This window comes from Oncorhynchus mykiss, chromosome 17 (assembly GCF_057628025.1).
Source record: "Oncorhynchus mykiss isolate SJ-2025 chromosome 17, ASM5762802v1, whole genome shotgun sequence".
Classification (NCBI taxonomy): Eukaryota; Metazoa; Chordata; class Actinopteri; order Salmoniformes; family Salmonidae; genus Oncorhynchus; species Oncorhynchus mykiss.
In genome coordinates, this window is record NC_143038.1 from 9,195,808 (window position 1) to 9,221,520 (window position 25,713).

The 25,713-nt window shown below is 44.0% G+C and overlaps 4 protein-coding genes and 1 pseudogene across 7 annotated transcripts; 2 read left to right on the plus strand and 3 right to left on the minus strand.

Annotated features, from left to right (window-relative positions):
* Window positions 1-3,312: 3,312 nt before the first annotated feature.
* LOC110495154 (uncharacterized) lies at window positions 3,313-5,353 on the minus strand. Its single transcript, XM_021570484.3, has 3 exons — window positions 4,062-5,353; window positions 3,862-3,970; window positions 3,313-3,491 (listed from the first exon to the last, which is right to left on the minus strand). Exons 1-3 carry the CDS (start codon window positions 5,001-5,003, stop codon window positions 3,373-3,375), a joined length of 1,170 nt encoding a protein of 389 aa, XP_021426159.2. The 5' UTR covers window positions 5,004-5,353; the 3' UTR covers window positions 3,313-3,372.
* Window positions 5,232-8,651, minus strand: LOC110495122 (uncharacterized). Its single transcript, XM_021570462.3, has 2 exons — window positions 7,297-8,651; window positions 5,232-5,353 (listed from the first exon to the last, which is right to left on the minus strand). Exons 1-2 carry the CDS (start codon window positions 8,582-8,584, stop codon window positions 5,232-5,234), a joined length of 1,410 nt encoding a protein of 469 aa, XP_021426137.3. The 5' UTR covers window positions 8,585-8,651.
* A 3,195-nt stretch (window positions 8,652-11,846) lies between these two features.
* LOC110493588 (UPF0575 protein C19orf67 homolog) lies at window positions 11,847-16,796 on the plus strand. 4 transcript variants are annotated; one of them, XM_021567944.3, is made up of 8 exons: window positions 11,847-12,122; window positions 12,925-12,997; window positions 13,161-13,359; window positions 13,560-13,704; window positions 14,008-14,108; window positions 14,733-14,969; window positions 15,172-15,333; window positions 16,255-16,796. In XM_021567944.3, the coding sequence occupies exons 2-8, from the start codon at window positions 12,949-12,951 to the stop codon at window positions 16,403-16,405; spliced, it is 1,044 nt and encodes a 347-aa protein (XP_021423619.1). In that variant the 5' UTR covers window positions 11,847-12,122; window positions 12,925-12,948; the 3' UTR covers window positions 16,406-16,796. The 4 variants fall into 4 exon arrangements, with proteins under 4 accessions (XP_021423619.1, XP_090060825.1, XP_090060826.1 ...); XM_090204699.1 differs by having other exon boundaries at window positions 11,851-12,069; XM_090204700.1 differs by lacking the exon at window positions 14,008-14,108 and having other exon boundaries at window positions 11,852-12,122.
* A 2,923-nt stretch (window positions 16,797-19,719) lies between these two features.
* LOC149975711 (uncharacterized) lies at window positions 19,720-21,824 on the plus strand (annotated as a pseudogene).
* A 1,571-nt stretch (window positions 21,825-23,395) lies between these two features.
* Window positions 23,396-25,640, minus strand: LOC118940387 (small integral membrane protein 28). The gene is made up of 2 exons (XM_036949557.2): window positions 25,530-25,640; window positions 23,396-24,705 (listed from the first exon to the last, which is right to left on the minus strand). The coding sequence occupies exons 1-2, from the start codon at window positions 25,638-25,640 to the stop codon at window positions 24,289-24,291; spliced, it is 528 nt and encodes a 175-aa protein (XP_036805452.1). The 3' UTR covers window positions 23,396-24,288.
* Window positions 25,641-25,713: the final 73 nt, after the last annotated feature.

Sequence of the window (25,713 nt, forward strand, 5' to 3'; positions counted from 1 at the left end):
GCTCCCTGAAACACTTCAGTGAGCTGGCCTTTCTAATCGACCTGGCCGGGGTATCCTGGAAGGATATTGATCTCAACCCGTCAGTAGAGGATGCCTGTTTTTTTTTTTAAATGCCTTCCTAACCATCTTAAATAAGCATGCCCCATTCAAGAAATTTAGAACCAGGAACAGATATAGCCCTTGGTTCTCCCCAGACCTGACTGCCCTTAACCAACACAAAAACATCCTATGGCGTTCTGCATTAGCATCGAACAGCCCCCGTGATATGCAGCTTTTCAGGGAAGCTAGAAACCAATATACACAGGCAGTTAGAAAAGCCAAGGCTAGCTTTTCAAGCAGAAATTTGCTTCCTGCAACACTAACTCAAAAAAGTTCTGGGACACTGTAAAGTCCATGGAGAATAAGAACACCTCCTCCCAGCTGCCCACTGCACTGAAGAAGGGAAACACTGTCACCACTGATAAATATACTATAATTGAGAATAATAAGCATTTTTCTACAGCTGGCCATGCTTTCCACCTGGCTACCCCTATCCCGGTCAACAGCACTGTACCCCCCACAGCAACTCGCCCAAGCCTTCCCCATTTCTCCTTCTCCCAAATCCAGTCAGCTGATGTTCTGAAAGAGCTGCAAAATCTGGAACCCTACAAATCAGCCGGGCTAGACAATCTGGATCCTTTCTTTCTAAAATGATCTGCCGAAATTGTTGCCACCCCTATTACTAGCCTGTTCAACCTCTCTTTCGTGTCGTCTGAGATTCCCAAAGATTGGAAAGCAGCTGCGGTCATCCCCCTCTTCAAAGGGGGGGACACTTGACCCAAACTGCTACAGACCTACATCTATCCTACCCTGCCTTTCTAAGGTCTTCGAAAGCCAAGTCAACAAACAGATTACCGACCATTTTGAATCTCACCATACCCTCTCTGCTATGCAATCTGGTTTCAGAGCTGGTCATGGGTGCACCTCAGCCACGCTCAAGGTCCTAAACGATATCTTAACCGCCATCGATAAACATTACTGTGCAGCCGTATTCATTGATCTGGCCAAGGCTTTCGACTCTGTCAATCACCAAATCCTCATCGGCAGACTCGACAGCCTTGGTTTCTCAAATGATTGCCTTGCCTGGTTCACCAACTACTTCTCTGATACAGTTCAGTGTGTCAAATCGGAGGGTCTGCTGTCCGGACCTCTGGCAGTCTCTATGGGGGTGCCACAGGGTTCAATTCTTGGACCGAATCTCTTCTCTGTATACATCAATGATGTCGCTCTTGCTGCTGGTGAGTCTCTGATCCACCTCTACGCAGACGACACCATTCTGTATACTTCTGGCCCTTCTTTGGACACTGTGTTAACAACCCTCCAGGCAAGCTTCAATGCCATACAACTCTCCTTCCGTGGCCTCCAATTGCTCTTAAATACAAGTAAAACTAAATGCATGCTCTTCAACCGATCGCTGCCTGCACCTGCCCGCCTGTCCAACATCACTACTCTGGACGGCTCTGACTTAGAATTGGTGGACAACTACAAATACCTAGGTGTCTGGTTAGACTGTAAACTCTCCTTCCAGACTCACATCAAACATCTCCAATCCAAAGTTAAATCTAGAATTGGCTTCCTATTTCACAACAAAGCATCCTTCACTCATGCTGCCAAACATACCCTTGTAAAACTGACCATCCTACCAATCCTCGACTTCGCTAATGTCATTTACAAAATAGCCTCCAATACCCTACTCAACAAATTGGATGTAGTCTATCACAGTACCATCCGTTTTGTCACCAAAGCCCCATATACTACCCACCATTGCGACCTGTACACTCTCGTTGGCTGGCCCTCGCTTCATACTCGTCGCCAAACCCACTGGCTCCATGTCATCTACAAGACCCTGTTAGGTGAAGTCCCCCCTTATCTCAGCTTGCTGGTCACCATAGCATCACCCACCTGTAGCATGCGCTCCAGCAGGTATATCTCTCTGGTCACCCCCAAAACCAATTCTTTCTTTGGCCGCCTCTCCTTCCAGTTCTCTGCTGCCAATGACTGGAAAGAACTACAAAAATCTCTGAAACTGGAAACACTTTTCTCCCTCACTAGCTTTAAGCACCAGCTGTCAGAGCAGCTCACAGATTACTGCACCTGTACATAGCCCATCTATAATTTAGCCCATATAACTACCTCTTTCCCTACTGTATTTATTTTATTTTGCTCCTTTGCACCCTATTAATTTTTATTTCTACTTTGCACATTCTTCCACTGCAAATCTACCATTCCCATGTTTTAGTTGCTATATTGTATTTACTTTGCCACCATGGCCTTTTTTTGCCTTTACCTCCCTTATCTCACCTTATTTGCTCACATCGTTTATAGACCTGTTTCTACTGTATTATTGACTGTATGTTTGTTTTACTCCATGTGTGTGTTGTTGTATGCGTCAAACTGCTTTGCTTTATCTTGGCCAGGTCGCAAATGTAAATGATAACTTGTTTTCAACTTGCCTACCTGGTTAAATAAAGGTGAAATAAAAAAAAAAAAATTAAAATATACTGATAATAATGTTAATCTAAAATGAAAAATACTTCTGGAAATGTACAAAGTAGTATAGATCATATTCTTGCCTTTGACCGTTTATCAAATCAGATTTTTTTCCTGGTCAGGTCCTGCATGACAGGTCCTGCATGACAGTCTTGCACAGGCAGTCCAATTCTGATCTTTTGCCCAATTCTTGGCAAAAGATCTGATCTGATTCCTCAAAATACCAATTAGTGGAAAATATCAGAATTGGACTGCCTGTGTAAATGCAGCCATAGATCTTGTTTTGACCTCCATAATTTCTGCACCCCAGAACAAAATCTCTCATGAGCGCCGGGCCAGCTACTCGATTAGGTTCCGGTAGGGAGAGGTGAAAATATTGGACTAGTGCGAGCGAGTGGTGGAAGCAGGATGGACTTTGGTGGCCGTCATAAAAGACTGTGACCGCCACAACCCTGAAGTTATTACACTTGAATGATCTAAACTGTCAAAGGCAAGAACATGATTTATTCTACTTTGTACATTTCCAGAAGTATTTTTCATTTTCAATTAACATTATTAACAGTATATTGCAGATGTATTCCCTCAGAAAGACCAAATTAGAAAATTCTAAAATGTAACTCTTATTGTGTCAATACCAATACACTTAAAAGTGTTAAAGCCTAGATGGACAAAAATGACTCGCACAGTGAACTCATAATATTGATGCAGTACTCACATCAATTTGCACTTAAGAATTTGAAGTCTACAATAGGCTTATTAAAAACTAAAAAAAGAGGTTCAAAATAGATGCAAGTACATGTTTATTTAATTAAATAGGTCTGGGCTGGGCTATGGGGGGATTCATCATGGCTTGAACTTTTTACCACTTCTCTTTTTGCAGGGGAAGCAAAATAAGTTTGCCAGGGCAGCTGTAATCCGCAGGAGGAGACACTGTTTTTTTCCTGGCTCATCAGCCACAGTATCTGAACAGGTGACAGAGAACAGGGGATGACATCAATTGTTGGATTACTTGTTAGATATTACTGCATGGTCGGAACTAGAAGCTCAAGCATTTCGCTACACTCCCATTAACATCTGCTAACCATGTGTAAGTGACAAAGTAAATTTGATTTGATTTGATCTACTAGGGCAAATCGTAAAATAAACTTTTGCAACGGAAAACAAAAACACAATTATTTTAGTTCATGGAAGTTCCTCCCTGTTACTGCCGTTTAATGAATAAGACCCTGATAACTTCATCATAGTCTCTTGCCCTAACATTACAATGTGGTGAAATAATATAATTTTGTTGAAGACATATAGACATGTTGACTAACAGAAAGGAGAACTTACCATCAGTGCCAAGGGGAGCCATCTTGTTCTTCTTCAGGGTCTTCTTGCAAACACGCTTCCAATCTCCTGACTTCCTCACTCCTTCCTTCACTGCCTCGTCCTTCCCTGTCTTCTTAGAGAGAGAAACAGATATGAGTTGGTGCCTCAATCAAAAAGCTACAATAACTTAACAACCTACTGGTTAATGGTACTCTGCTTACCTGTGTGGAGGTGCTGTCCACAAGGTCTATGGAGAGGGAGCTGCAGCTGGCCTTCTCCAAGCTAGCAGAGTCACATTTCTTGTTGTCGTCGATCGCAGCCACATCCTCTTGGTCCTCTTCCAGGCTTTCCCCCTGGGCCAAGAGTTCCTCTGTGAGGGTGATGTCACTCTTTGAGGAGCTTGAGGAGGAGCGTGACCTCCCACTACCACGGCTCCTACTTGCTCCAAAATGGCCGTCAGAACTCCAGTCCTGGGCGTGGTCGTCTATGACATTTGCGATGGTGTCTGCCATGCAATAGATGGCTCCCTCGCCACCATAGCGTACGGCGCGCAGTTGAGCCCGGTTAGAGTCCGAGCGCAGGGACAACCTTTTAGCCGCAGCCTTAACGATAGCCTTCATTGCATCCTCCCCCCTGAATTGGATGCTCTCCTCCAGGCTGAAGAGGACAGAGATGTCAGCATACTTAAGGGCATGCTGGACCTCCAGAAAGAGATCCTTCATCAGCCTGAAGGGGTCGTTGGCCCTCCTAGCCTGGGGGGACTCTGAGGACTCCAGTCGGCGCATGATGCCCTGGAGGATGAGCTTCAGGGTCTGGGGGCTCATAACGGTGTCCCTGGGAGTGCTGAGAAGGGGGATGTCCTCTTCGATGAGGATCTCACCCGGCAGGAGAGAGGGAATCTTCTCCAGGAGGTCCTGCCTGGCCTCGGTGGGGGTCAGGGAGCCAATACTCACCTCACAGACATCAGCTCCCCCAACCTCTTCTTCCAAGATCTGTGCAGAAGCTGCCCATGCTGCCTGAGTGGTCGTTAGGGAGCCCTCAATCATGGAGGTGCTGGGGACTACCTCATCTTCATCCAGACAGGGGTTGACCGCCAGGGTCTTTGCAGGAGCTGCCTGTGCTGCCTTGGTTGAGGTGGAGGGCTCCGAGTGTAAGAAAGTCATGACACTCGCGACCACCTCATCTTCTTCCTCTGATGAAGAAGGACACGGAGTGTCAGGGAAACTGTCCCTGGCACCAGAATCCAATCCTAATAAAACACACTCAAATTTTGAACTGGTTCAAAGCCATATCCATGAATAGCACTATGCGGTATCTAGTACATTTACTATAATGGTAATACACTGGTTAATACACAAGTTATTATATGGTTATTACAGGGTTAATACTGGTCATAATGGTAAACAGGTTATAAATGGACCTTTCTGGATGATGACACTGGCCATGTAAACGTCGTTGCAGGTCCTGTTCAGCATCTGTTCCATCCAGGCAGTCAGGACCTGGCAGATGGCCTCTAGTCAAATCAACATTTATTTAAAGTGTTGCTTCACACACACAACATGTCACAAAACACTTTACAGAAAAGTAGAAAAAACAGGAGAGAGAAGAGAAAAAAGGAGACGGTAAAACAGCACAGTCATAGCTGCAGGAAGTAGGGGTGTCGAGGGTGCTGCACCCCCGATAAATATATGTGTGTGTGTGTGTGTGTGTGTGTGTGTGTGTGTGTGTGTGTGTGTGTGTGTGTGTGTGTATATATATATATATATATATATACACACATACATACACACTCCTCAAAAAAATAAAGGGAACACTTAAACAACACAATGTAACTCCAAGTCAATCACACTTCTGTGAAATCAAACTGTTCACTTAGGAAGCAACACTGAACTTCTCAGTTCCTATGCTTCCTGGCTGATGTTTTGGTCCCTTTTGAATGCTGGCGGTGCTTTCACTCTAGTGGTAGCATGAGACGGAGTCTACAACCCACACAAGTGGCTCAGGTAGTGCAGCTCATCCAGGATGGCACATCAATGCGAGCTGTGGCAAGAAGGTTTGCTGTGTCTGTCAGCGTAGTGTCCAGAGCATGGAGGCGCTACCAGGAGACAGGCCAGTACATCAGGAGACGTGGAGGAGGCCGTAGGAGGGCAACAACCCAGCAGCAGGACCGCTACCTCCGCCTTTGTGCAAGGAGGAGCAGGAGGAGCACTGCCAGAGCCCTGCAAAATGACCTCCAGCAGGCCACAAATGTGCATGTGTCTGCTCAAACGGTCAGAAACAGACTCCATGAGGGTGGTATGAGGGCCCGACGTCCACAGGTGGGGGTTGTGCTTACAGCCCAACACCGTGCAGGACGTTTGGCATTTGCCAGAGAACACCAAGATTGGCAAATTCGCCACTGGCGCCCTGTGCTCTTCACAGATGAAAGCAGGTTCACACTGAGCACATGTGACAGACGTGACAGTCTGGAGATGCCGTGGAGAACGTTCTGCTGCCTGCAACATCCTCCAGCATGACCGGTTTGGCGGTGGGTCAGTCATGGTGTGGGGTGGCATTTCTTTGGGGGGCCGCACAGCCCTCCATGTGCTCGCCAGAGGTAGCCTGACTGCCATTAGGTACCAAGATGAGATCCTCAGACCCCTTGTGAGACCATATGCTGGTGCGGTTGGCCCTGGGTTCCTCCTAATGCAAGACAATGCTAGACCTCATGTGGCTGGAATGTGTCAGCAGTTCCTGCAAGAGGAAGGCATTGACGCTATGGACTGGCCCGCCCGTTCCCCAGACCTGAATCCAATTGAGCACATCTGGGACATCATGTCTCGCTCCACCCACCAACGCCATGTTGCACTACAGACTGTCCAGGAGTTGGCGGATGCTTTAGTCCAGGTCTGGGAGGAGATCCCTCAGGAGACCATCCGCCACCTCATCAGGAGCATGCCCAGGCGTTGTAGAGAGGTCATACAGGCACGTGGAGGCCACACACACTACTGTGCCTCATTTTGACTTGTTTTAAGGACATTACATCAAAGTTGGATCAGCCTGTAGTGTGGTTTTCCACTTTAATTTTGAGTGCGACTCCAAATCCAGACCTCCATGGGTTGATAAATTTGATTTCCATTGATCATTTTTGTGTGATTTTGTTGTCAGCACATTCAGCTATGTAAAGAAAAAAGTATTTAATAAGAATATTTCATTCAGATCTAGGATGTGTTATTTTAGTGTTCCCTTTATTTTTTTGAGCAGTGTAAATTATTATTATTTTTCTCACAAAATTAGTGAACTAGGCCTTTATTACTCCTGTATGAACAGAGAAAAATACTCGTCAGCAGAGTGTAGAAAAATACTTCCTCCCCCCATCGACAACGCCCTCACCCCAAAACATCTTGGTCACAGTGTAAATGGCAATAACAACAATAACAATGGGGTAAAAGGAGACAAGACTACATAATAACTAACCTAGTGCCCTCTTGTCGTGATTGGAGAGTGAGGTGGAGGTCTGGGAGGTCAGGATCTGGGAGCTGCCCCCCTCCGACATAGCTGCCAACCTCACACGAGGCTCTGCCCCCTCCTCCTCCCCAACCCCATGAGACCAGGTGGAGTCGGTGTCCCACAAATCCTCCTTGCTGGATGTGGGAGTGCTGGGAGGCTGGTTGTGCTCCATGTCCCAAGTGCTTGTCGGCCAAATCTCCCCTGGCCTCTCCCTGAGCAGGGCAAAGACAGGGAGGGACCCCTCGCTGAGGGCTTTATGGACATCCCTTCCCTTGGCCCTCCTCACTGACCCCAGTTCTCCCACACTGACGCTGGAGTGGAGTGTGTCTCTCTGGAGGTAAACCCTCTCCAGCTCCTCTGCCTGATGACACAGGTTGAACCGTCTTGATCTCTGTGATGACCCAGAGCGACTCCAGCTGTTGTCCTCCCCCTCCTGGAGGGTTTCCAAGGCCATAATGGTGTAGTGGGCCCTTCCCTCTGAGGTCACATCTGGAGAAGACAGGCAGGTGGATGGATATGAGGCAGTGGATGGCCCTGACAACCTGTTGGATGAGCTGTTGTCTCCATTTTCCAGTGGCAGAGGTCTGGTGAAGTTTTCTAACTCGCCCATGTCTGCTTTAATGGTGGACAACTGACCTAGGGCTGAGCCAATATGCTCCTCCATCCAGCCCTGCTCTGGAAGGGGGTGCAGGCCACTTCTGTTGGAGCAGGACACACTTGGATGTTCCAGATATAGTGGCTGAGCATCCACACACTCTGCCAGCTGACAGAGGTTTAACAGCAACTCTGGCATGATGGATCTGCTCGATCCCTGTGACGACCCAGGCCGACTCCCATTCCGGCTGTTGTTGCCTCTTCCAGACATGTGGTGGATCCGTCTGGCAGCCTCCTGGGCACTCTCACAGGCATCCCTGAACAGCTCTGAGAAGATGCTGGAGAGCCTCTCTTTGGTCAGAGTGATGTTTGGATTGATCGTCTCCAGGTCATTCACACCAGAGGAGAAGAAGTCGTCCTGGGCATTCCTCAGGATGTTACTCACAGCCATGTCTGCTATACCCTGAAGCTCCTTGTCTGTCTCAGAATTGGACGTGGGGGGCTGCCCGCCCCAGAGCCTCCCCTTCGGCTCAGAGCTCCGCCAGCGGAACATCTCCGAGACGATCTTCAGCACCCCTGACCCTCGGCAGGAGGAGTGGGATGACTCTGGACTGTAGCTCCTGAGCAGAGCTATCGCTGGCAGGAGGACCACATAGGACATGTACTCCAGGTCTTTTATGGTCACATTCTTAGAAAGAAATACGGAAAACAACAACTTTAAGTGACAGCATTTCCTTTTAGTTTTTAAGGTACACGTTTTTTGTTGTTGTTGTTGGCATGATTCAAGTCAGTAAAGAAGTAGAAATGGGGGACTTACCTTTTGTTTGAGGAACTTCCTGATGAGCTTTCTCTGACTGGAAAATAAAAAACAAACAACAAGAATCCTTGGTGAGTAGACTGGCTCCTAGATTATATTTTTTCTACTGCACATAACATGGTTCAGAGCAGTACTCACGGGTGAGACTTCAGGAAGTCCTCCAGAGAGAACGCCTCCTCTACATTCTCAGGTGTCATCTCACGGGGTGGGTCCGCCAGAGAAGTGGCATCGGAGGTGACATCACTCTCTGGGGTCAGGGGGTCATCAACAGATGGAGAGGAGTTCATTCTCACCTCATCCTCAGGTGTCAGGGGGTCTGGTGGCTCTGAAACAGAAGACTATAAGAATTACCACCGAACAAGCTAGTAACCACGGCAACGATTCTATTGAATAACCACTGTGTCACCAAAACCCACCTGTTGTCTCCACCTTCGTCACTTTAGTGCCCTTCTTGATAGCTGGCAGGACACCTACAGAAAGAGGAGAGTCGAGTCATTAGTTGATCCTTCCACCATACTGTATGTCCTTTTATAATTATATCAATAAATCCAGGTATTTTGGAAGTGGTGATCAATACTCACTGTAACTGGTTGTCGGAGATAGAAGAGGTGGAGGCAGCGCCAACACACCAATGACTTGGCGGCTTGTTTTTTTTGCCTCTGCATTGGTCTCCCTAGCCCTTCTGGGCTCAATGGCCTCTCTGGCGTTCTTTTCAACCTTGGCCATCATTGCCTGATTGCTCAGCCTGGGGCCTTGTGGGGGCTTCGGCACAAAGTTCTGAGAGAAACATCGACAGCAGCAAAATCATATCACCATAGAAACCACCTATTTCACCATAGGCATGGTGGTACTAAGTGACATAAGGGTTAACCTTAGAATTAGAATCAGAATTAGAATCAGAATTCCAATGCTATTGGTTCTAATTAGTAAGTGACCCATGCATCATTATCTCGTTTTAAACACATTTCTGGTTGAGGACATGACATATTACTAGATTTCAACCAACTGGTCTCTCAGTTAAAACCACGTAAAAATGTCAAAACAAAGCGTCCTTATACAACCAGGGGCGCGTTCAGCAAGACGGAACGTTGAGCAACATTCAGTGACCAAAAATGGACAAGCGTGTCTTAGCCCTATACATCATTAGCATATGAATGTCAGCACTATCCACTTGACTAACAAACCAATCAAAATAGATGTCCAATGAATGCAAATAATTTCTGAGTGGATGTGGCCTCCCAAGTGGCACAGTGGTCTAAGCTGTGTTACTAGAGATTCTGGGTTCGAGTCCAGGCTCTGTTGCAGCTGGCCACGACCAGGAGACCCACGGGGCGGCGCACAATTGGCCCAGCGTCGTTAGGGGAGGGTTTGGCCGCCAGGGATGAACTTGTCGGGAGCAGTGCACGCTGACAGGGTAGCCCGGTGTTTCCTCTGATACATTGGTGCGGCTGGCTTCCAGGTTAAGTGGGCATTGTGTCAAGGTTTGGGTTGTATTTCGGAGGACACACGGATCTTGACCTTTGTCTCTCCCAAGTCCGTACGGGAGTTACAGGGATGAGACAAGATTAACTACCAATTGGATACCTCAAAATTGGGGGAAAAAAATAGGTAAATACATTTTTTTTTAAATTAAAAACAAAACAATTGAAGTAGGTGGGTGTTGCTTAGAGCCAACCAGTCTGCTCTGAGAGGTTTTCCTGGAGTGTATTCAACATGCCTAACATTGCAAAACATTTAGAATGTTTTCCAATTGAACAGATACATATTTCACTCTGAACTGTTCAAAACGTTTTGCAACAAAACTCAAAGCAATTTCTAACCTTCAGGGGGCTCTTCTTGGTGCAGTCCACCAGTGCTGGCAGCCTTGGTCCATCATGGTCGTCTGTCTGGAGCACCTGTTCTCCAACACTAGCTTGGAGGGTCCCAGCCTGGGATATAGGTACAAAATTAACAAAATTACACTTGAGACCTCCATTTTGAGTCCTCCTTTCCAACCATAAAGCATATCAGTCTGTTTTTACATAGGCCAGTGGTTTTCAACCCTCTCCTTGGGGAACCCCAAACGTTTCACTATTTTGTTGTAGCCCTAAACAAGCAAACCTCATTAAAACCTATCCAAGGGCTTGATGATTAGTTGACACGTTGAATCAGGTGTGCTAGCTGTGGAATACAGTGGAATGTCTGGGGGTCCTCTAGGAGAGGTTTTAAAACCTCTGGCATATGGTTGTACTACAAAAACAATTCCCCATTACGGAGACACACAGATAAACATGTTTTTATTCGTATATGAGAATTACCTTTAGACGAACTCTCCTCAACCGTTTATGACTTTTACCCATTTTATTTAAGACATCCTTCAGATTGGACCTGTACAACGATAGAAAAATAATAAACAAACACATTTTTTATAAAATGTTTGAACATTTTAATACAATACTTACAGTTACACAGAATTATCTTGTCCAGGCAAAGTAATGTCTTTGAACATGAGGATGACTGTCCTATGCAAACTATCAACTCAACTGAGCCAATCAATTTAATAATTTGTTGACTGCGTTTGCGTCATAGGCTCATGTATTATGTCATGACAACATACACTATTACGCCAACTACAACAGCGCACAGTGACCAGGCCGGGAGATTAATACATTTTCTGATCATCTACGAAATCTCTAAAAAAGTTTCTAACGTAACCCAAATCACGTTGATTCAATGGGGTTTTATATATCAATGTTTCCCTCTGGTGGCAAGAACCGAAAGAGACATCAATCGATGTCGAGCCGATTGTCATCAGTCTGCACTCCGCACACTAACTTCTGAACTTTTGATAGTTAGAATAATAGAGTTAGAATAACAGAATTAGTATACTAGAGTTAGAATAACTATATTCATGTAGCTAGTATGGATACTAATATTGACAAATCAAAGCATATTTTTTTCATACCAGTGTTGTCCAACAAACGATGATATTTAGCTTGACAATGACAGTGGTGTAAGATATATGGTAATTGTTTGTCATTTTGCAATAATTGATTTATTAGTCTGCATAGGCAGAATGGTTGTCTATCTCCAATTATGTATATAAATAAGCCCACATAACTGTCAAGAGGTTTTGTGCATGTTTCGGCCAGCAAAGGGCTCCGCTCGCTTTTTTTCTAGTGGTTGCTTCACGCGCTCACGGTAGTAGTTATCGCGCTAGGCTAGCCTGCAGACTGACAAATTCAGTTGAGACGGGGCTGAGCGTCAGATGTAGAAGCCAAGGGAAAGAGAGGAGGCTAGAGACGGAGACCAGTTGAAAACCGTACTTGTCAAGTTCTTGGACCGACGGTGTAAGGCGCCGCACATGAGCTCTACAATGATTCAGAGGAGTGGGGAAAGTGGCGTAGGTGTAACTTAGTTAGTTAATAGCTAACTATCCTCAATTCGTGAAAATACTGGCTAAGTACCCGTAGAAAGTTGTAACAACTTGTGAAGTTTTCAATTAATACAACACACAAGAAAAGTTTCTTAAATTGCAGTTGCTAGCTAGCTAACAAGCTAAAGCTAGCTAGCTAGCTAGCTAATGAAGGATTTCGAGGTGTCAACCGAAAGCGAACATGGGTTATTATTAATTGGTCTTTACACTTACTGATAATTTCAAAATAATATTTAAATTATATCGTAAACAATGTGAAGAGGGGTTTGTTCTCTGCCCACTTCATTTTATGGATAAAGAATCAGACATGAAAAATAAACAAATGAATGAAAGTTAAATCAGGGTCCATATCATTTGGATCAAAAAAATAACAATATCAGACTCTCTCAAATGTAATATTAATTGTCGTTCATTTTAAAATAAAATATTCTAACTCACTCCAAAATCTTCTGACATTAGAGCAGTCCCAAAATAAGTGGTCAAGAGTTTCTGGGTCACAACCACAAAATACACATTTGTTATCAGTAACTATTTTGAATCTGTGTTTAATAGAGGTCTTTCTATGGTAGATTCTATTAATGAGTTTGTATGATACTTCTTTCACCTTATTAGATACACAATATTTGCCAGACAACAGCGATACTTTGTTCCAGTTCACTTGTCCTAGGGCTGCATTCCAGTATATTTTAGCAGAGGGAATAGTAACATATTGGCAGTTTCTTATATACATGTTATTACATTTATAGTTTAAGATGTCAATTCCTTCTAGCTGTATTGAGGCTACAAAGAAAGCATGGAACAGGGGGAGACGAAAAATAATCCTGAATCATCACCAGACACAGGTGAGTTACTGTCAAAATGCCTAGGTAGCTTAATAATTATGTACCCAAAAAACGTGCTACACTCGCAATAACATCTGCTTACCATGTGTATGTGACCAATACAATTTGATTTGACTCGGCTAATCAAACTCAAGTCAACAAATAATTTCCCGAAATTTCTCAGACTCTGTGGCGCATGTAGAGGATAGTGCTTTGGCGCCCTCATGTGGCGACCAAGTGGACAGCACAGGTGATGCGAATTTGGAGTCCATGTCGTCATGCCAGGATATCAACATGATGGATCAGAAGCTCAGACCCATTGAACAGCAATTCCAGTACCTGCTGACTAAAGCAGATGAGTTTCAAACAAACCTTTTATACAGGTAACGTTAGAGTCAGTTAGGAAAGTTGTTAATGCAGTCTAAGATAATGATAGGTAGAGGTTAGGTGAGTCAATGAATAGGGCAGCTTAACTATGCAATTACATCTAGTAGGGTTTAAATGTGTTTATTTATCAAAGGGGTTAAAGTAATACATAATGAAGCCCTGTCCTGTGACATAACCGTGTGTGTGTTGTCTGCAGGAGTGACATTCTGCAGAAGGAAAGCTTTGCTTGCGTGGTTCCTACTTTCCTGCGGACCTGTCAGCCCTACTTCACTTACCTGGAGTCGACCGCTCGCAGCACCCTGCCCCAGCGCAGGCCTCTACCCATGTACATCCGCTCACGAGTAAGAGCCTCAACTCAAGCCTACTCATATGAATCTGTCCTTAATTCATGCACCTTGGTTGGAAAGTGAGGTAGAGGCAGTGATCCCTTCCCTTTGCACTCTTTATTGATATTAAATGTATTCTACACTTCAAACCAACATAAATGTCTCTGTGAATCAACTTTGGACAAGAATAAAGGCTTAGGAGAGGTTTGAGAACTAATAGAGAAGGATCAAGAGCGACGTTGTAGACTGAGAGTGGTGTGTATGGAGTAAGTGTGTGTATTTGTCTGTCTGTATTTATGTGTTTGTCCATCTCTCCAGTTGTTAGACTTCTCCCAGAAGCTGTGTGCGAGGCTGGAGCAGCTGGTCTTGACCTGTGCCTCCTTTGACTTTCTCTCTCTGGAGGAGGCTGAGCCGGCCAGGTACTGTACTTACCAGAAGAGGCTGGTTGGAGGATGGCCTCATTGTAATGTCCGGAATGGAGTAGATGGAATGGAGTCAAACTTGGGGTTTCCATGTGTTTGATACCGTTTCATTTATACCATTCCAGCCATTACAATGAGCCATTCGGCATAGCTCCTCCCACCAGCCTCCTCTGGTACTTACAACATAACATCTGAAGGCTGTGAGCCACCACAAACACACAGATGCACATACAAATGCATATCGCCGCTGTCGGGTAAAAACATCATCTCCAAAACAGACACTTTTCAAGAAATAAATTACATTTTGATATTTCTGAAGCTGTTTTGAATACATTTTCTTGGTCCTAGAGTCATGAAACGTTCAGATTACATTGAGAGTTAGTGCTTTCAACACGATTTTAGTTGCAAGGTTTTCATCAGACAGCGACGCTATGTACCAACACCTACTCTTGAATACCTGTATTTAGATGCACAAATGGAACATTGTGGAGTATGACCCAAGTATATAGAGGACAGATGCATGGACTTGTCAACCCTTATTCTCATTCGTCTGACATTCATTCCACAATTCTTCATCCAACCATTTATGTATCTATCATTCTCCCTCTCTCTCCATTCCAGTGTCTCCCATTTCTACATTGGCAAGTGTCAGATAGACCGTGTGGGACTGTCCATATACAGGTACTGTCGTCTAGCCCCGTACCTGGCTGGGGTCCACACTGGCCTGTACAAACGCATGCGCTGGAATGTGGAGAGACCCAGCGAGAGCCTACAGGAGGAAACGGGTGGCGAGAAGGAAGGACATCCAGAGGAGGACAGGCCAGTAGCAGGGAAAGAGCGAGCCACAGAGACAGAGTAGTGAGTGAGAGGGGGGGTAGAGAAAGGGTTAAAGTAAGGCAGAACATGCCAATAAACAATCATTGTAATATTAGTGAACTTTGGGACTCTTTTGAACTGAGATGTTCGATGACAATGTACATTTTGAAATTCAGGCCTAAGAACAGTCGATCAGATGGCATCTCACTGCCTCTGTGTGACTGCGTGTGTGTTTCTCGAGCAGCTACTTCCTGTGCTACGAGGAAGTCCCTGAGGAGCCAGCTGAGGGGGGCGATGGAGAGGGTAAAGGGGAGACGGTTGCTATAGGCAATGTGGTTAAGATGTGGTCAATCGGTCAGTGGGTCCAAACGCAGCCTGAACCCATAAAAGATGACATCTACGAATGGTACAAAGTCACACTCAGATCGCTACGCAACACTCTTTCATCTTTGACTTGTTTAAAGAATACTTAAGAGTAACTTTTCTCTGTATACATCAATTATGTCGCTCTTGCTGCTGGTGATTCTCTAATCCACCTCTACGCAGACGACACCATTCTGTATACTTCTGGCCCTTCTTTGAACACTGTGTTAACTAATCTCCAGACGAGCTTCAATGCCATAACTCTCCTTCCGTGGCCTCCAACTGCTCTTAAATGCATGCAAAACTAAATGCATGCTCTACCCACCCGTCCAGCATCACTACTCTGGACGGTTCTGACTTAGAACATGTGGACAACTACACATACCTAGGTGTCTGTCTAGACTGTAAACTCTCTTTCCAGACTCCTATTAAGCATCTCCAATCCAAAATGAAATCTTGAATTGGCTTCCTATTTCGCAACAAAGCCTCCTTCACTCACACGGCCAAACATACTCTCGGAAAACTGACTATCCTACTGATCCTTGACTTCGGCAATGCACCTGTACATATCCAATCTGTAAATAGCCCACCCAACTACCTCATCACTATATTGTCATTTATTTTGCTCCTTTGCACCCCAGTACCGCTACTTGCACACTCATCTTCTGCACATCTATCACCCCATTGTTTAATTTGCTATACTGTAATAATTTTGCCACTGTGGTCTATTTATTGCCTCACCCCCCTTATCCTTCCTCATTTGCACACACTGTATATAGACTTTCTCTATTGTATTATTGACTGCATGTTTGTTTTATTCCATGTGAAACTGTGTTGTTTGTCACACTGCTTTGCTTTATCTTGGCCAGGTCACGGTTGTAAAATGAGAGTCTAGTTGAGAACAAGTTATCTGGTTAAGTAAAGGTGAAATTAATTTTTAAAAATGTGTGTGTGTTCATTCCAGGGTGTTGTGCTGGGTTCCACAGGCTGGGTACCACAGGATATTGTGTCTGGGAGCGGAGGAGCCCTCTGCCTGCACCGCTACTGACTGCCTTGTGGGGGTGTTGTTTTCTCAACAGAGCCCAGTGGCAGGCCCCAGTCATGAAACAACATAACAGACAAGCCACTGTTCTAGTACTGCCTTTGGTCATATCATGTTCTCGTTGATTAAAGGATTTAACATGACTTATTGTTAGTTTTACATTGTGTTATGTTCGGCTAATGTTTTCAAATCTAAGTAACTGTTGGGAAGGACTTTAAGGGCTGAACTCTCGTTCCTACTAGCCAATGTTTTCCTTATGGTTCCTTACGTATTGTATAAAAACAAATATAATTTATAAAGACAGCAAGTTTTATTACCAATTCCCTACCAGCTAGTGATACATTTGAACTGTATCTGATGTCTGTTCATATTCAAGGTTTTATTGAGCGCTAATGTATTACTGTATTGTGTGGTTGTTGGAAATAATTTTTTATGATGTTAAGAATAAAAGTATTGACCTGTCATTCATTTGTACGGGAGCATTATTTTATGAAATAGAACAATTTATTGAAAATATATTATTGTGTTTCATTAAACAAAAGTACTTTTATATTTTAAAAACATGGGGTCTCAGTACTGTACTTAAAGTGTAAATTATTTGTTTGAAAACAATGGAGTAAATAGCCAACTGTGACAACTAGGCAGAATGAAGACCGTTCTGTTTCAGAATACTTTTCCTTGCCGCAGTTATTTTTTGCTCACTTGAACCATCTAGTGGTGACATCGCAATGTCTTACAGTGGGCTCCAAAATTAATGGCACCCCTGACTGGCAATGCACAAACAATACTTTAAAAAATATAAACAATATAATTATAGAGAACTCAAAATACCAACGTGAGAAATACTAAACTTTAATGGAACCCACCAAAATAATTTATTGATTTAATTAAAAATCAATGTCCTCCAAAATCAAGGTTTCACAGTTAATGGCACCCTTAAATATTATTGTAAATAACATCTACCAAAATTAAACCAGGAATTAAATTCCACTTATTTAAGTTTACCTAAGAGTTAATAAACTATATTGCGCCATTACATCACTTCCTTTTTCACTAGGGTATAAAAATGAGGTAACACACATGCAATATCCCTTTGTCATCCAACACCATGAAGAAAAGAAAAGTTCAAAAGGGACAGATGGTCGTAGACCTTCAAAAATCTGGTAATGGCTACAAGAAGATCCACAAATGATTGAATATACCACTGAGCACTGCCAGGGAAATTATTTAAACATTCAAAAGATATGGAACAGTTGAAAACCTCATGGGTAGAGGACGCAAATGCATTTTGCCCTCCAGGATAGGGAGGAGGATTGTGAGAAGAGAAGCAACAAAATCCCCAAGAATCACTGTGAAAGAATTGCAGGCCTTGGTGGCGTCTTGGGGTCACCAGGTTTAAAAAGACGCCACTCAGACGCCACCTCCACAACCACAGGCTCTTTGGAAGGGTTGCCAGAAAAAAGCCCTTAATGACCCCAAGATACAGACGCAAGCGCTTGGAGTTTGCCAAACATCATTTAAATTATGATTGGAAGAAGGTGCTCTGGTCAGATGAGACCAAAATTGAGCATTTTGGTCAGATACAGCATTGGCATGTTTGGCGTCGAAACAGAGATGCATACAAGGAGAGGCACCTCATACACACGGTGAAATATGGTGGTGGGTCAGTGATGTTTTGGGGCTGTTTTAATTCCAGAGGTCCAGGGGCACTGGTTAAGATTGATGACGTAATGAATTCCACCAAGTATCAGGCAATTTTTGCAGACAATCTGGTTGCATCTGCCAGAAGGCTGGGACTTGCCCGTATGTGGACTTTCCAACAAGACAATGACCCAAAACATACCTCAAGATCCACACAGAAAGGGTTCTGTGACAAAATCAATGTACTGCCATGGTCATCTCAGTCGCCGGACCTCAATCCAATCAAAAACCTGTGGGCTGAGTGGAAGAGGGCAGTTGATAAGAGCAAACCCAAGAATGTGAAGGATCTTGAAAGGATCTGCATAGAGGAATGGTCCAAAATCCCTCCAAATGTGTTCCTTAACCTTTTCAAACATTACAGGAAAAGACCATGCTGTTATCCTTGCCAGAGGTGGTGGCACTAAGTACTAAATGAGGAGTGCCAATAATTATGAAACCTTGATTTTGGTGAAATGTATTTTGTATTAAATAATTGTATGATTTTGGTGGGTTCCATTGAAACATAAATAAAGTACAGTATTTCTCACATATTGGTGTTTTGAGTTTATCTCCATAATTATATTGTTTATATTTTTTAAGTATTGTTTGTGCATTCCCAGACAGGGGTACCAGTAATTTTGGAGCTCACTGTATGTTTGACAAAGATTCTAAAGTTCTATATTTGAGCATTCTATACTTCTATCTTCATACACATGTATTCTGAATTCAGACTGCTATAATACAGCACTCGTGTTGGTTGCAATTGCTTGATTGTTTAGTTCTTATTTAGGATTTAGTTCTAGCACAGTTTTGAAGTTTTTAGTTGAGTTTTCTGTAAATAAATATTTTCTAGCTTACTGGTCTCCTGGGGATAACTTGGAGCAAATATGGATGACTACATACATCCAAGGGTCTTCTTGGGTCGATTGTTACCTTGATGAGCAGGTAAGTTTGCCATTAATTATACAATAGCTCTCATGTGTATATGCATCTGTTTTGATGTTCTCCTTTACTATTTAATACATTTTGGGCTGACCACATTCATTATAAATCTGTGATATCCTGAACAAAATTACATTGTCATGGCCATAAAATAAAATGTCCTGTGTGATTCCACTGCTAATATTAAACTCCTACTGTGTGTACAGATGCTGAAGGTGAAGGGTCGCCAGAGACTTCGTGAGATTGAGCAGGAAGTTCATAGAGAGCTGAGTGTGACACCAAGCCAATGTCACCAGCCTCCAGGAGAGGTATACTCATACTTTTTCATTCCCTAAACTATAGTACACCATTGATATGTAGTATACCATTGCTACCACCCACATAGACTGTTTATTTACCTGTTATTGCACCTTTAGTTCACAAAGGAACAGTATGAACTTCCATCTGAAGGTAAACATGGAGGGGCAGCAGCTCCTGACTGATAAGGCCAAGCCATCGATTCCTTCCCCTGAGCCTCTTGGTTCTGCAGTTCTGATGAGTGGCGACACAGGAGATATGATCCCAGAGAAACAGGCCCAACCTGAGATCAGGTGAGATGAGATGCTCCTGGTCGAGTTCCTCAGCCAGACCCAGGTGGAGATTCCACAAGAGGTCAGGGAGGTCATGAACAGCCTGCTGGCAGATGGAGAAGCCCAGGAGAAGAAGGCTGAAGTCCTCGTTGCAAACCTGATCCCCTATCCTCCCTCATCCTGAGAATGTTATGTCATGAAGGTCCTTGAGAGCCAGGTAGACAAGGTAAGACTGGATCCTTTATTTGTGCATTTTTGTTATGTACTACATTCTTTAAAAAAGGGATCCAAAAGGGTTCTTTGGCTGTCCCCATAAGAGTACCCTTTTTGGTTCCAGGTAGAACCCTTTGTAGTTCCAGGTAGAACCTTTTTCGTTTCCATATAGAATCCTCTGTATAAAGGGTTCTACCTGCAACCAAAAAGGGTTCTTCAAAGGGTTATCTATGGGGACAGCAGAATAACCTTTTAAGGTTCTAGATAGCACCTTTTTTTCTAAGTGCAGGTAGTAAAGCCATTACAATGCCTCTCTTTCTATTCTATGTGAAGGAGAAGACGGTTGAGGCCCTTGACCTTAGCACATGTCCCATACTCCAAACGGCCCTCACAGACACTGAGACCACGATGAAGACTGCATACAAGATCATGCTGAAGCAGATTGTGGTACTTGGTTCCACCGTCAAGCATATCCTCACCCAGGTGCTTCTTCAAGTAGATCCCCAAGCCTTTCAGCTCTTCTGTGGTCTATTCCCTGGAATTCCCTCGAGGTCACTGAGAAGGAGGAGCTGTCTAACGGTCAGCAGTGCATTGACACTTATGAGGTGGCTACGGCTGTCATCAACAACCTGGAGCAGGTGCTAAGCCCAAAACCTGTGCTGGCGAGAGCACTGGGAATCGGGTCACACATCTTGACAAGGTACATTGTTCATCTCGTAGGTCTATGCATTGCTAAGACAGTGCCTGTTATTTATGCTGCCAACGAAGGGGAAAGATGTATTAGTCAGGATATGGTGAACATTTGTCCTCTACCTGCTAGATTTATCATTAGCAGAGATCTTATTCAGTGACTTCGTAGTGAAGTTTATATCTAAACTTCATCCAATGAACGGACACGGTACTAAACAGCTTGACCAACAGGCTCTGCTCTTACTGGTCGTTAAAATGGCCTCTGTTGCATTTAACATTTTGAGGAAGATTCCAGGTATCTGTGGATGAAAAGCTGTGCCCTCCCTTCTCCAACATGAGGCAGACTGTGTTGCACATGCAGACTGCCATGATACATCAGTTTGGCATGACAATCAAGATTTAAAAAACTGGTTGCCATGAAGGACAAGGTGATCATCTCCACCATCCTCAGCGCTATCTGTGAGGGGATCCTGATGGTGTACAAGGGCATCAGTGACACCTATCCGCTTCAAGTCCTCGGCCCACAGTGTCCAATATCTAGGAGCTGCGAAGAGGCTATGGAGAGCAAGCTCTTTGCAGTAGACCTACCCGAGGACCTTAGGAAGACCATCTACAATCACTACGGGTCCCGGGTCGGGAAACTGACACTGTTCCAGAAGGCTTTCCCCCTGAATGACCACATCAAGTTGGAATACATCCATCGTGTTTCTCTGCCTCGTTCCTCCAACAGAGATGTAGTCTGGATCAACCCCAAATACTTTGTTGCGGAAGACGATGAAGAGGTTGTAACATCAAGCAGCACAATGCCTGATAATCCTCTTGCTCTCGATGTCAGTCAGGCTGCCTTTTTGAAGCAGTTCCCACAGACTGATGTTTTCGAGGTAACCACAAAGGACTGTGGGAAAGCCTGTGCAAGACCAGGCTCAGATGGAGACAGAGAGGAACAAACCAAAGGTGACAAACCTTGACATTGTTCCTGTTATTCTTGTCAGGAAAGTATATGACTCTGTCTTCCCAGATTCATGTACAATCAAGCAGCAATACGGTTCATGGGAAGACGTCCCACTTTGCAATGATATGGTAGAGCACATACATATCCAGGTTCAGAAAGAGGCACTGAAATACCAGAACCAAAGACTGTTCTTACGCACTCTGAAGAAGCTCAACGATGAGCCAGACAAGATGGCCAAATTCTTAGAAGACGTCTCACTCTCTATCAGGAGCAAGTACTTCAGGACTTTCCATGAGTGGCCATTGGTTAAAGCCCAGCTATACCCAGACATACGGTCTCTGCTGGTCTGCGATATCATGGTCCGAGAGGTCATGGCTCACCTGAGGTCTACCTTGACCTTCGCCAAGGACAACCAAGACAGCTACATGCTGTACAGCTACATGTAACAGTCAGCTAACCAGTTGGACAAGAACAACTTGAACTCTTCACTTCCGTTCAAATGTCCTATCTTGTCACATTTCCATGTCCCCTAGACAAGACCAAGCTGGAGCTTTGCATTGAGAAAGCCAGCGCTGACAGAATGAAGATTACTCCTCACCCCACTTGAGAAGGTAAGCTACACTGTATTCTGTGTTGTCTCATTGATAATATCGGTCAATTTGAATGTTGTCTGTCCTGTACGGAGCTGCAGCTTCAGCATTGAACGGTTGCAGATGGTGATGGCTTCCTGAGGTTTTTTCCCACCACAGGAGGCTTCTGAGGAGAGGTGGGCTAATAATAACGTCTGGATTGGAGTAACTGGAATGGCATCAAACACATGGAAACCGTGTGTTTGATGTGTTCGATACCATTGCAGCCATTACTATGAGCCCGTCCCCCCCAATTAAGGTGCCTGTAGTTTCGACTCACCAACTCTCTTTGTTCACAGGAACCCGAGCCCTTCTGGATGAAGGGATGGATGACAATGATGGAGGAGGAAAATAATAAAAAGAAGAAGGAGGAGAAGAAGAAGGGTTGCGGCTGGTTCTGGGATTTGTTTTTCCCCCCCAACAAACTGAGAAAGAATTGTGGATGGAGGATTGTCGCAGGCGCGGATACTAGAAATCACATCCACACAAACCAAACGTATGGACGCACACACATTTACACGGAGGTAGATATAACAACAAAGCCTACCTCAGATCCCAAACAGACAACATGTGTGGCCTGTCTAATAGCATGTCTTATTTTCCATTTTGGGATACAGGATGTGTATTTATAGCTTACCAGAGGCTATGTTTTGGCACCAAACAATGTTCTCTGTAATATTTTATTTGAAATATAAACATTGTTTATTTTATGTATTTTGCATGACTTTTTATTCTAAAGACATGTATTTTATGACTTTTATTTCTGATATATTTCTTTAAATCCATATAGAGGAGCCTGATTCTCAATGTAACCAATAACCATCCATTTGATTGTTTTATGGTGTAGCCTGAAAATCTGTGTTTTTAACATATGGTTTTTGATTAGATAAACACATTTACTTTGCTGACAATACAGTATGTTTAGAATTCTGGGCTTTTGTGATAATTTAGAGGACTTTTCAAATGAATTGGTTAATTAACAGCAATTAACATTTTGGTGAATAAATACACTTTAAATAAAAACACTTCCATGAATAGTCTAGTTATCTGAAACGGATCATTTACAAGAATAAATGGTACAAAGAGTAGAATATGAAATGCTGTAGCTGCTCCTGAGGATTGTTTGGCCGAAAGTGGAAAAAAATCAAGTTGGACCCCATGGACATTTCTAACACTTCCTGACAATCTTGCTCAGAAAGGTAGCAAGACCACAGCTGTAATGTAAGGCAGGTGTTTGGAAAGGAGAGCTCACCTCTACATTCAGTAGTCTACATGATATGACCAAGATGTATCACAGTGGGGCAGCATGGGATTATAGCTTCGCAACCTCGGTGCATCAGTGATGATGACGGAACTCCCTCAATCATAACCATGCTAAGATATTTTTCTTATTCTTTATTTAAAAACAATATAACACTTTGTACAAACATATTACTTGTCAATTAGAATGCATATCTGTTATGTAGTCTATCAAACGTATCAGGTCTGAGGTTTTTAGGAGTACGTTCATGATGTGATTCCAAGGAATGAAGGGAATTATTAACCTGGAGAAGGTCTTTGTAAGCCTGGGTACTAGTCTTGCTAACATTCCACTCCTCGTCACCCCTGTCAAAGACATGGTGCCCGGGCTAGGTCTTTGTACCTTCTTACATATAAATACAATTCAAATGACATACAGTATTACATATAAGACTTCTGTAACCTTCTTGCACTTTGCACATTGACATTCTTCAGTCGCCAAATAGGGACCAAGCTGAAACAACACAGATACAGGAGTGTTGTGAGCATGGTGTGGCTCATACAATGTGTGGAAGTAAAAATGGGAGAGCATGTGTTTCATTTCGGAGATAAAAACAACGCAAATTAATTGCATATTATGTTTTGTATGGTTGAAGGAGTTTTATTTGCCTACTGTAACCTACGGTTTGTACATAGTCCGCATATGTCCTCTCTAGATAATCTAGATGTACTGTATCCTGTACAGCCAATCAATACCATTTCCAGCTTCCAGCTTTAAATGCAATTGCACACTCCTCTGTGTAGAAAGCTGGTACCCACAAAAGATGATCTCAGGTCTGATGTTTTTACATAATCCATTGAAATCCCCTTATTCTAAAGAGCTTGCTATATGGGGTCCCTTCAAAAGCAATCTCTTAGTTCTAGTCCGAAATTATACCATATACCCTACTACCTACATAGTGCACTACTTCTAACCAGAGCCCTATGTGGGCTATATAGGGAATAGGGTGCCATTTTGAGAGACACTCCCAGTGTTCCCCAGTCACACGTAGCGTCCACTGGACTTGATCTCCGGACACAGGCGGGCCTCCAGGTCCTCTATCTTCATGGACTCTTTCCGGCTGGTCAGACTGGTGGCGCGCGTGATCTTGGTCAGCGTCTCCTCGTAGGGCGGCGGCAGGTAGACCATGACGAACACACTGTCCGACATGTCAGAGCTGGTGCTGGTGCGGCGTTCGCCGTGGCTGGTGAGCGAGGAGAGGAACTCATCGCTGCTCTCGGGGTCCTGGAGGTCCAGGGTGATGATTTGGGCCAGGCTGAGCTTTGGAGAGGAGCACCTCCAGTAGGCCAGGAGTACCAGGAGGCCCAGCATGAGGAGGGAGGTGATGGGGAGGACCACGTAGAGGAGCAGCTCTGACCTCCCTTCCTGGTTGAGGTTCAGATCATTCCAGTTGTAGCCCTGGTGGTTTTGAAGGGGAAAGGGTTAATAAATCACAAATCACGTAAATTGAAAGGACAGAAAAAAGATTCCCATAAAATACATTCAGGACTATTTTGAAGAATTGAAATCAGAAAATCAGTAATGTGTTCCACTGGATCGGTGTTGATCCTTTTCCATCTTCTCAAACCTGAACATACATGGTTGTGAAATCAAGATATCCTACAGAGGCTCAATAGAGCTTATGCCTTTTGATATTGCCTGAGTGTTATATTCCCCTGTTGACACAATCAGTGTCCCAAATTCACCAGACCAATCGGTTTCAGTGCTCAGATAACGCTGATCCTCATCTGGATGACTGACTAAAGACCGATCAACATCACTCCACTCTGCTGAAAGCTTTTCTTTGCCATTGCCCTGACATGAACTGCACTCACAAGCACTCACCATAGACATGACATCCAAGACTATTTTAAAGCACTCAACCAACAACAGCAAGTGTGTAACCTGCAAAAGTCTGTATAGCCCAAAGTATGTGGAGGCTGGCTGAAGTACCTTGGACAGCGATCCTCCAGTGAGGAAAAATAAAAGATAATATAAAATAAAATCAATCCACATAAAAAAAGTATTTTTCAGAATGATTTTGAGTCTGCTATTAGATTGTTAAACCACTATGCCACCTACCTACTCCTAGGTGTCAAGCAAAAAAAGTAAAGTCAAAGTCTGCTGCAGCTCTCCAGGACTCGGGCTGCCTACCAAAACTCTCTGGGTCTCACAGCAGTCTATATGTAAAGACAACCACTGAATCAGACTCACTCAGTAACAACAAGCTGATGATCCCTTACCTGTAACTGTCTCTCCACCATGGGGGGAGAAGGTGACCCAGTCACCCAATCCATGGACCCTCTGCCGGCTGGCCCAAACTTTATCCAGCTACTGTCCAGTAGTGTTCTCATTCTGCCGTGGTGTCGTGGTAGGCAAACAAGGGCCAAACTAAGTAGCAGAACTCAAGACAAACACGTCTGAATA

Excerpts from the sequence above, each read along its gene's own strand:
- LOC110495154 (XM_021570484.3), bottom strand. The coding sequence starts at position 5,003 with ATGACTTTCTTACACTCGGAGCCCTCCACCTCAACCAAGGCAGCACAG. Across the intron at positions 3,971-4,061 it reads TGGACAGCACCTCCACACAG|ACAGGGAAGGACGAGGCAGT; the intron begins GTAAGCAGAGTA and ends CTCTCTAAGAAG. Across the intron at positions 3,492-3,861 it reads GGCTCCCCTTGGCACTGATG|ATACTGTGGCTGATGAGCCA; the intron begins GTAAGTTCTCCT and ends TCACCTGTTCAG.
- LOC110495122 (XM_021570462.3), bottom strand. The coding sequence starts at position 8,584 with ATGTCCTATGTGGTCCTCCTGCCAGCGATAGCTCTGCTCAGGAGCTAC. Across the intron at positions 5,354-7,296 it reads TCACGACAAGAGGGCACTAG|AGGCCATCTGCCAGGTCCTG; the intron begins GTTAGTTATTAT and ends TGATTTGACTAG.
- LOC110493588 (XM_021567944.3), top strand. The coding sequence starts at position 12,949 with ATGGAACAGGGGGAGACGAAAAATAATCCTGAATCATCACCAGACACA. Across the intron at positions 13,705-14,007 it reads CCATGTACATCCGCTCACGA|TTGTTAGACTTCTCCCAGAA; the intron begins GTAAGAGCCTCA and ends CCATCTCTCCAG. Across the intron at positions 14,109-14,732 it reads GAGGAGGCTGAGCCGGCCAG|TGTCTCCCATTTCTACATTG; the intron begins GTACTGTACTTA and ends TCTCCATTCCAG.
- LOC118940387 (XM_036949557.2), bottom strand. The coding sequence starts at position 25,640 with ATGAGAACACTACTGGACAGTAGCTGGATAAAGTTTGGGCCAGCCGGC. Across the intron at positions 24,706-25,529 it reads TGGTGGAGAGACAGTTACAG|GGCTACAACTGGAATGATCT; the intron begins GTAAGGGATCAT and ends CAAAACCACCAG.